The 10448-nt window shown below is 54.8% G+C and overlaps 1 protein-coding gene across 2 annotated transcripts; it reads left to right on the forward strand.

The window, feature by feature from the left end:
- The first annotated feature begins 2262 nt into the window (after window positions 1-2262).
- KCTD10 (potassium channel tetramerization domain containing 10) lies at window positions 2263-9615 on the forward strand. 2 transcript variants are annotated; one of them, XM_010217619.2, is made up of 6 exons: window positions 2263-2471; window positions 6578-6747; window positions 6896-6985; window positions 7673-7725; window positions 8398-8593; window positions 9101-9615. In XM_010217619.2, the coding sequence occupies exons 1-6, from the start codon at window positions 2264-2266 to the stop codon at window positions 9317-9319; spliced, it is 936 nt and encodes a 311-aa protein (XP_010215921.1). In that variant the 5' UTR covers window position 2263; the 3' UTR covers window positions 9320-9615. The 2 variants fall into 2 exon arrangements, with proteins under 2 accessions (XP_010215921.1, XP_010215922.1); XM_010217620.2 differs by having other exon boundaries at window positions 6899-6985.
- The last annotated feature ends 833 nt before the right edge of the window (window positions 9616-10448 follow it).

Genomic DNA, 10448 nt, shown 5'->3' on the forward strand with positions numbered 1-10448 from the left:
CTGCAAAGCCACAGAATCCCTGCGGGTCGAGAAGCCCTTCGGGATTATCGAGGCCAAGCACAAGCCTCTCAGCACTGTACCCGCTAAACCGTGTCCCTAAGCGTCTCACCTACATGATTCTGAGCACCACCAGGCACAGTGACTCCACCACTTCCCTGGGCAGCCTGTTCCAAGGCTTTAACACCCTTTCAGTCTATAAGTTTTTCCTAATATCCAACCTGAACCTCCCCTGGGGCAACTTGAGGCCATTTCCTCTTGTTCTATCCGCAGTTATTCCGGAGCAGAGACACTGCACCCCACTGCAACCTCCTGTTGGGTAGTTGTAGAAAGCGATAAGCTCCCCCAGAGCCTCCTCTTCTCCACACTAAACAGCCCAGCTCCCTCGGCTGCTCCTCGGCCCTCTGTGCTCCAGCCCTGCACCAGCTTCGCTGCCTTCTCCGGACAAGCTCCAGCACCTCCGTGTCCTCCTTGGGGCCCTCATGCGGCTGGGAGAGGCCGAGGTAACTTAGCAGGGGGACAGTGATGCGAGCAGGTAAATAAACAAGTAAATAAACAGAATATTTCGGCAGTTCCTCAGTCCCCCTCCCCGGCCTTGCCCGGGGTCGCCGCTCACCGTTACGAGGCGCCGGGGCCGCTCGGCCGGGGAGGCGGCCCCGAGGCCGCGGCGCCCGCGCGCGCTCGGACCGGGCCGGGCAGGACAGAACCGGACCGGACCGGACCGGACCGGGCAGGGCCGGGCCGGGCCGGACCGGGCGGCGCCCCCGCCCCTCACGGCGGCCGCCCCGGGCCGCCCCGATCGCCAGGCCCGGCCTCCCACCCCGCGCGCCGCGCGCTGGTTCCGGCCGCCACGAGCGCCCCGCCGCTGCCGTTCCGGGCGCCGCCTGCGGGTTGTTGCCTCCGCGCTGCTCCACGGGCGCCGCCCGCCCGTCCGCTGGCCCCGTCGGTAACGGGGAAGGCGACGGCGGCGACGTGAGCGGGACGCGGGCCGCGCGGCAGCCTCAGCGCGGGGGACATCGGAAGGGTTTCGAGGGAGCACCCGCGGGGGAGGAGTAGAGCGGGGCCGGAAGGGACGTGCGAGGGCGGAAGCTGCCCCCCCGCCCCGGCGCTTCCGCCCGCTCGGCCCCGGGGCTGCGCAGCGATTTCATGGTGAGGGCAGCGCGGGGGCGGCCATGGGGACCGGGAGGGCCGGTCCGGTCCGGTCCGGTCCGGTCCGGTCCGGTCCTCCCCCGCGTTGGGAGGCGCTGCGGGGCGGGGGGAAACGAGCCCCGCGTTGGGGTGGGGAGGGCACCGGGCGGGGGCTCTGGGCGCTGGAGGGGCCCGCGCCGCCGGTGGGGGCGGTGCTGGGCCCGGGGCCCCCGGGCGTCCCGGCCCCTCCGGGGGTCCCGGCCGAGCCGCGGGGTCCAGCGCGGAGCCGCCGCTGGGGCAGGCGCGGCCCCGGGGCCGGCCCGTGCTCGGCCCGGCCGCAGCCCCGCGCGGCGGCGGGTCAGGGGCGGCGGGGCCGGGCCGGTACCGCGGGGATGGGGCCGGCGCTGCCCCCGGCCCGCGGCGCTTCCCCCCGGCCCGCGGTTTTGCCGGCGCCGAGCCGCTCTCCGTGGGAACGTGCAGCCCTGGAGCCGGTTCGAGCCGCGGCGGCCGGGGCTCCCGGCGGGGACAGCGGCCGAGGGACACCGGGACATCGGGTGCCCCGAGGGAGGGCAGGGAGGAGGGCGGCCGCTCGTGCCCGCTGCCCGCGGAGCCACGTTTGCTCTGCGGAAAACCCTTCCGAGAAAACCCCAGGGTCGTCCACGTTTCACCACGGAAAGTTTCCTAGATCCAGATGTTCCGTGTTAGGGAATTGCCCATTTTGGATTACACATGGAGGAAGAGTGTGGGCTTTGTAAGCCTGGGAGGAGGCGAGCGCAGCTTCTCGCTTATCTGGTGTGGGAAAGTCCTGGTTTTCACAGTGTAAAACACTGCCCGGCTTTCCCAGAGCGCCTTCCTGGCTCCGCGCGTGCTTTAGCCGCTCAGTAAAATGTCTAAAACACCTAAAATCTTTTCCAAGAGGGGGAGAGGAGCTGCGTGGTGCCCGCGCTTGCCTTGGGTCTCTCCACCAGCAGCACGCTGCCGTTTCACCCTTGTGGTGCTAAAACCCACCAAGTCAGGAGCTTCCAGGAGCTGGGGAACGTCCCGGTGCTGGTTGTGCTGCTCCTTGGGGGTCCGAGAAGGGCACGAGAGGCTGGGGGTCCTGCCCGCGTAACGAGCAGCTCCTTGTCCGCAGGAAGAGATGTCGGGAGAAAGCGTGGTGAGCTCGGCGGTGCCGGCGGCGGCCACCCGCACCACGTCCTTCAAGGGCGCCAGCCCCAGCTCCAAGTACGTGAAGCTGAACATCGGCGGGGCCCTCTACTACACCACCATGCAGACCCTCACCAAGCAGGACACCATGCTCAAGGCCATGTTCAGCGGGCGCATGGAGGTGCTCACCGACAGCGAAGGTAGGGAGGGCGCTCCCGCCTCGAGGAACAATTTCGGGAGCAAACCGCGCGCGGAGCCTCCCGTCACCGTTCCACGTATGGCTGCGTCGTGTCGGTGTTTCAGCTGCTGGTTATACAACTAAGAAACCACCAGAGCAAAAGATAAAAATGGCTAGTGGTCCAACAAGAGGGTGACATGAAGTCCACAGGTCCCTGTCAGGACCAGAGCAGGCCCCATTCTATCTTTTTTCTTTTTAAAATTCTATCCTAAATTCTTAAGTCTACAGAAAATGGTTAGGATAATGGTTAAGAAGCTCTGAGCCACTTGTATATCTTGTATACTCACTTGTATATTTTAAAGCTGAGAGGGTGGTTCCCTTGTCTGGTTTCCTTATCAGGCACTTACAGAGAAAATTTACTTTGTAGGGCTCTTGAGCTAAAAGCTAAGCTTTGAAATGTAGATTTGTTTTCTTGTGAGAGTAGTCATTGCTGGATTCCCTAAAATAAAAACAGTTGTGAAAATTCGGAAAATTCACTCCAGGTACTACTGGCAGCACATGGATGTCTCCAGCTAAAGGTGCCTGGAAAGAATCTGCCCAGTATCAAACTGCCATCTCTGAAGTATCTCTGAAGTATCTGAGCTCTGCTCTGCTCTGAGCTCTGCTCAGATACTTGGCTTCCTTGTGAAATATGTTGACTTTTTGTTCTGTTGCAATTCCTTTAAACATTAGCTGCACCACTGAACTGCAAGGAGGCATTTTTATGATGGCTCTTTGCAACTGTGAGGGTAATTTCCTATCAGTGTTCTTAAATGATGGGAGTGTCACGAACTGTCACGGACCTTAATTCAAAGCACAAGTTTCTATTTCTGTGCTGGCATTTTGCCCATAATTATTATTTGTGAACTTGGTACATTTTCTTTAACAGGATCTACTATGCCACCTATCTTAAAGGTTCAAAATTGCTTTCTAGCAATTAATTGGAGAAGTATTGTTTGAATTTGCTGAAAGTGTAGAAAATGTGTTACTTGATTGATCTATTGGGCCTAGTTTTGACAGCTCTAGCATATACTCAGCCTGTATCTAGAGGTCAGGCAGAAGAAATGATGGATTTAATAAGCTTTTGTGATGAACTTTCCTGAGATTGGAGGAAATGGACTTTGAGAAAAAATTGTAAAAAAGCACAACTTGATTTGATATGAGAATACTCCTGTTTTAGCTAGAACTGCTTATGTTTTAGCAGGAGGAAGTTGCATTTTCCCATTTTGTTATCCCGTGGCTTTTACAAGCTTCCAGCCACTGCATAGGATTACCTTTAGAGCTGTGGTTTTTGGACTCCAGATCAAGATACCTCTGCTGCCGTGAAGGCTAAAGGTTATGTTAAAAAGCCAGTTTGTGGGTCAAATGGAAAAAAATGTTGTCAATTGGGAATCCGTTTCCACCCTGGGAAGAATGGAGAGGTGTCAGGTGGGAATCTGTTCTTCCACAATGCTCCTAAAACACAGAATTCACTGCTCCGCCTGGATACAGGCGTTTCTGCCCGCGGAGCAGCTGACACTGTTACTGCTAATGTACTAATACTGCTGGCTGGGATTTAATCCTCTAAAATACCGTGCTCGAGGTGGAAGATCCCAAGCTTATTTTGCTGCGAATCCCAGCGTGTCCACATGGGATTGTTCCCATTTGGGCAGTTAATGTTTAAGTAGGAATGGGACGCTTCCTGCACGGTGCAAGTGAGACACTCCCAGCGCAGTAGTTCTTGTTTTATCTCCCGCTCCCTGGCATGTTGTTGGAAACCAGGACAATAGCATCAGAGCTGTTAAAGGAAACCCTTTTTATCTGCAATTCTTCAAAATGCTGTTCGCTGGTTCCACCCAAATCTGGCTCAGAACAAAATGTTGCTCAGGAAGAGCAGCCAAACTTGCAGAGAAGCTGCAGAGAGCCGAGTTTCTGAAGGATCCGTGGAATGTGCCACCCTGCTCGTCCTGATCCATTCCTCTGAGCCCGGGGCCATCTCCCAGGCTCTTCCTCCACATCTAACAGTCACAACGTGCTGCTGCTTGGGCTGTAGGAGAAATAGCTGAATTCCCTGCTGCTAGATAGGAGGCGATTATTTTCACCTTAGATGTGGATTGTAGCAAATCCGCACATGTTGAAAATTGTAAAGGGAGGGAGAAAGGTGTGAATTTTCCAGGTCTTCGGGACTATTTCCAGAATATCCTTACTGCAAAGTGTTTTTTTCTTTCTTTCTTCCTTGCGTTTTTCTCCTTTCTCCCCACTGCTCTTAGACAGTGGGTGCTTTCTGGCCTCTTACCTGTAAGGCTGGGCGGTCAGGCTATCCCCGTGCCAGGATGCTGCTGCATCAGCTTGATCAGAAGATGTGCTCTGTTTTAGCTTCTTTTTTTTGCACCCTGTCCCTGGGACTTCTTGCCAAACACAGGATTAATTTCCTAATAATCGAATATGTGTGCATATAGTTCCTGGATTATGTATTCCCACCTCAATAAATGGATTGCAGGGCATGGTTATTGTACCACAATTTAAGAAAAGGCTTTAAAAGACCGTAGGTGAGAGGCAGTTTGGGGCTCCGCAGAGCTGCACTAAGCAGCAGCAGGGTCGCTGTCCTGTGAGTCATCCTCTCTCTGCTCTCTGTTTAGGCTGATTGGTTAAAACAGAAGGTTTTTTGAAAGCTGCTTTAGCAGCCACTTGTATTTTGCAATGTTGCTCAAAATATTTTCTCCTCCCTTCCCCCCCAACTGCAAGAGAGCAATTCTGCTTTGGTTTCACCATCTGTAAACATGAAATTGCTGCGGATTTTTACAGCCTGCAGAGGGAATCACAGCAGAGATGAAAACAAAGACGTTTGGTGACTGTAACTGCTCCCTGAGCCTGCCCTTGGCTTCCCTGCACACCTGGGGCACTTGACTAAGCGTTGCCCATGTCTCCGTGGTGGCACTGGGTTTGCACCATGGCTCGTGCTCCCTCGTCTCGTTACAACGGGAGCTCCTGCTCTGAAGCCCTGTCTCGAGCAGTGGGTGCCCTCTGCTCTGCTGGCTCTTTCCTTTGATTTCTCAACCTCCAGCTTTCCAGTTTGTTTCTGTGGGCTGTGAAGGTGGCAGCTGTGAGCGCACGGGGTGTTTTGTGGAGACAGAAGCGTAGGGAGGGAGCTGGAAAGTCTCTAGTAAACTGCGGTGGGACGTCTCACTTTTCAACAGGGCGGCATGAAAGGGCTGTGTTCACTTTCCAGATTTAACCAAATATCCAGATTTATTAGTAATTCCATTCATGCACAACACACAGGGTCTGCTTTAACCTACTTTCCTTATTTGTTCAAAATATGACTGCTTCCCCGCAAGCGTTTTCTCGCCGCATTCCTGAGCCGCAGCCCGTGAGTTTGGCCTGCTCCTCGTTTATGGAAACTCCAGCCTGGAGGTTGCGTAAGCGCTTCCAGGGTCGAGCCAGGCCCAGGCAGCAGGAGGGGACGGACGGAGCCCGCGCTCCCGGCTGGAGCTCCGCTGCCTTTCGGCTCTTCCCAGGAAGCAGCAGTGTCCCAGGGCTCCAGGGCAGGGGCTGGGTGTCCCTTCTGCTCTACGCTTGCTCGCGCATCGTTTCTTTGAGTCGTTTTGGGCCGGTTCCCAGTTGTTCTACCAATACTGCCGTGTTCCTTGGGAATGTGAGACGGGATTTGCGGTGGCGCTGCTGAAGTCCCTGCTGTGTGTCTCTTTCCAGCCCCTTGCACGTCCGTGGGAGGTGGCGGGTTGCCATGCTGGGGCTGCTCTGCTCTAGGAGCAGCCACACGTGTGTGTAACAGGGCAGGGCACGAGACCAGCGGGTCAGGAAGGGCTGCTCTCAGAGTGCAAGTGTTTATTTCTCTGTTTCAATTAATTAGTTATTGGGGAACTGAAGAAAACGAATGAACTTCCTACCTTTCTGCTGCCTTGTGCCCTTGGAAAGGTGCAGGGACGGTGCGTTCCCACCTCGGGGTCCATCTGTTCCTGCCCGCCGCAGCGCTCCCGGGCACCTCGTGGTCCCGAGGCTCCGCTCTGGGCGCTCCGCCCGGGAAGGACCCCCCTCCCGCTGTGTTCTCCTCCTCTGCTCTGCTCTACTCTGCGTTTCCCCTTCCCCTAGGCTGGATCCTGATCGACCGCTGCGGGAAGCACTTTGGGACCATCCTGAACTACCTGCGCGACGGGGCCGTGCCGCTGCCCGAGAGCCGCAGGGAGATAGAGGAGCTGCTGGCAGAGGCCAAGTACTACCTGGTGCAGGGGCTGGTGGACGAGTGCCAGGCTGCCTTGCAGGTAGGTCACGAGGAGCCCGGCGGCCCCGGGGTGTCCCGCCACGCACAGAGGGTGGCACTGAGCTCAGAGGACACAGGACCTTCCCGCTTAATGGGGATGGTGCCCTAAGGTCTGGCTACACTCAGCCGCTGGTGAATTCTTGTTTCAGCAGAACAAAGATGCATATGAGCCGTTTTGCAAGGTCCCGGTGATCACTTCTTCCAAGGAAGAGCAAAAACTTATAGCCACTTCTAATAAGGTAAGAAAGGGCAGCTGTGCTGTGTCTTGGGTGAGTCTTGGCCTGTTGCCCCAAAAGGTGCATGAAACCACGACCAACTAGTCTTTAGAAGGTGGTCTTTAGTTTCCAGCAATGGGCTTATCCTAAAATACATGTGCTTTAGTTACTGTGGGTGCAGTGTATCGAAAACCTACAGCAGACTAAACATTTTTGCTGATCTAATAGTCAGATGCTGCTCAGGCTGGGCCTGTCTGTGTCTTTCTTCACTTTATGTAATAAACAGAAGGCGTAGGTAGCCGGCTGATCGAGCAGATCATCGGGGCTATCAGATCTTTCAATTATTTGTCCACTCATTAGTAATGACAAATGCCTTCTTTAGATAAAGTGAATCAATGACTGCTGTTCCTGGAAACTCGCTAGTTGCAGTGGGTGGAGGCTGGTGATAGTGATTAGCCTTGGCAAAAAGACAGGATAAGAATGAGTTATGATCTAGTCACAGGAGGGATTGGAAGGAATTGCAGTCCCGGTGCCAACCAGCACATGACAGTTTTGTAGCAACAACAACAACAAGAAAAACAAAATCCCTCTGGGTCTAGGCCTGATGGTGACGTTTCATACTGCAGCTCCTCTGCTGCGTGGTCTTGGGGCCGAGCTGAGATCCCAGCTCTTACTGCACCTCCTCTGACTGATCTGTTTTGTTTTTTACAGCCAGCAGTGAAGCTGCTATATAACAGAAGCAACAACAAATATTCCTATACAAGGTAAGTAGCTTTAGTTGTACTTTCTGAAGATGTTCGTGATCTGAAGTCCATAAAAAGCTTTGCTTTTTCATCAGTCAGAACCAATGGCAGATTGGTGCTGGCATGCACTTATTTTTTTCCCTAATTAATTTCAAATTTGAATCAGAAAGGAGCTTAGTGTTGTCAAGAGCAGCCCAAGTTTGTGCTATCTCTGGACAGAAGGGTTCTCTGCTGCTGAGGTGTCCTGGCAGAGGCTGCTGAGTGGCTGCCATGGTGCAGCGTTGTCAGTACGTCCTAAAGCGTTAAGTCTGGGTCCTTGTCCCCTTTATTCCCATGTTGGTATAAAAGTTGCACGGGGTGATGCTCTCACCCTCCAGCTGCTGCTAAGCTTGAGCTGAAGAAATGGATTGATTGGCGTGTTTTGTACTCATTTGTACACAAACGCAGTGCCCTTGGACACTATTATTCACAGTCCCTTAATGCCACGTTAGTGCTTCTTCAGCAGCGGGATATCCTGCTCGTACTAGTCACGTGAGCTGCCACTGCAGCCCTGGATGTCCAATCTAAACCCTGCCGTGGCAGAGATGCAGTGAGTCAAAGGAAACTGGGCATGTGGACCGCTAAGTGCTCGCTATATGTGAACCCCTCTTTCCATTACCCTGTGTGACTGCTGCTGTTCTTGCTGTCTCGCAGCAACTCGGACGACAACATGCTGAAGAACATCGAGCTGTTCGACAAGCTGTCCTTGCGGTTCAACGGGAGGGTGCTCTTCATAAAGGACGTCATCGGGGACGAGATCTGCTGCTGGTCGTTCTACGGGCAGGGGCGGAAGATCGCCGAGGTCTGCTGCACGTCCATTGTTTACGCGACTGAGAAAAAGCAGACGAAGGTACGAGGGACCCCCGGTGCTCACCCAGCGCGTCCAGTTCCCCAAGGCCCCTCCATGGCATCCGCTGGGCTCTCAGCGCTGCCCTGGTTGTGCCATTGAGAGCAGGAGCAGCTCCAGGGAGCTCGTCCTGGGCTCATAGGGACAGGGGCTGTGGGGTTGGGGCACTTGGCCTATTCTGTAGTGCAAGTTCTTTCCAACCCTGGGCGTTAGACTAACTTGTGCACTTGGACAGCTCCGTTTTACGCTCCAGTGTAAAATTCCCTGCCCGCACCGTCTCACCTTCCCGAGGGGAGCGCGCTCCGAATCTGCCCTGCAGACCTGCAGCTGGTTGGTTGTTTCAACCTCAGGGTTGAAAGCAGATGAAAGAACAAGAGCATTTGTGCTGGGGAGGATTTCTACAGGCAGAGTGCAATTGGGAAAATTTAAAAGTACAGGTACTGGGTGCAAAAAGTGCAGTGCCTGCTGCCCGTGGCGGGAGGCCGGAGCAACCTTGTTTCTGTGGGGCAGGTGGAGTTCCCCGAGGCCCGCATCTACGAGGAGACCCTCAACATCCTGCTCTACGAGTCGCAGGACGGGCGAGGACCCGACAACGCCCTCCTGGAAGCCACGGGAGGAGCCGCCGGCCGCTCCCACCACCTGGAGGAGGACGAGGAGCGCGAGCGCATCGAGCGCGTGCGGCGCATCCACATCAAGCGCCCGGACGACCGGGCGCATCTGCACCAGTGAGCAGCCCCTCCGCCACAGTACATGACCAGGCAGCTTAACTTCTGTTCAGTGAAGTCTGTAAATTATGTAACAAACTAGATTATTTGGAGTATTTAAGTGACGTAGTTCTAGAACCAGAATAATAAAAAAAAAAGTTATTGGGCTTATGGTAGGTATTGTAAGGCCCTGTTGAGCATCTGGAGAAGTGCCCGGAATTTTTAGCACTCTCATCTTTGCTATTGTGTGGCTAGGGAGGAAGAGGGCTGGCTTCCTTCGGCTTTAGTAATTATCCTGCACTTTAAAACAAACAAACAAAAGCAAGATACAAATGTCAGCCAGCCCCAGGCGCTCACTGAGCCGTCCTCCCCTGGGCCGGGGAGAGGTGCTGCTCTCTAAGGGAGCCCTGCAGGCTCGGGGGCTCTGCAGGGCCTGGGGGGACGCCCGGGAGGACACGGGGCTCCTCGCGCTCCTGGAGCGCTGGCAGCAGGACGAGCGGTGGCAGCTCTGCCCCCAGCCTCAGTGAAACTCCCAGCACTGAAGGGTAAAGACCCCCCCATCCCTCCTGTGTTTTATTGGTGCAGTTCAAGGGTGGAAGATGTTAGAATTCCTCCAGGAGGAGGGATAGGAACAAGTTGTAGTGACTGCTTTTCCTTTAGGTGGTGTTGCCAGCAACTAGTCAGCGCTTGAGCCTTTTGCTTCACCCCAGGGCTCAGCTGGCGTGTTTATTTTCCATGGGATTGTGGATCTTTGAGCTGGGCTTCCTTAGCTCTGTTTGCCCCAGGTGGGACTTCATGACAGGCTGCAAAGTGCCCGTGCCAGCCTGGCGTGGGCAGGAGGAGCCAGCGGTGATGCAGAGGGCACAGAGATTCCTTGTGTGCCTCCATCCCGAGCATATTCCAAGTCTCCTCAAGTAAATGACAGCTGCGTGTGAAAGGGCAGAGCTAAAATGTTGTGTGGAGAAGGGTGTATTCTGGTTTTCTAAGAGTACTTTCTGTTAATTAATATTTTATCTACCTCCTAGTCTCTTGTTGCCTACTAGGGAGTCAAGTAGCACTTACTGTGGAAGATCATGTATTATTCAGTGGGATGGGATGCTAAAGGATTATGAGAGGGTGAATGGTGAATATAACAAGCGTTGGGAAGGAGAGCA

This window comes from Tinamus guttatus, unplaced genomic scaffold, assembly GCF_059628265.1.
Source record: "Tinamus guttatus ecotype Peru unplaced genomic scaffold, ASM5962826v1 Tinamus_guttatus_pri_ptg000223l, whole genome shotgun sequence".
Taxonomy (NCBI): domain Eukaryota; kingdom Metazoa; phylum Chordata; class Aves; order Tinamiformes; family Tinamidae; genus Tinamus; species Tinamus guttatus.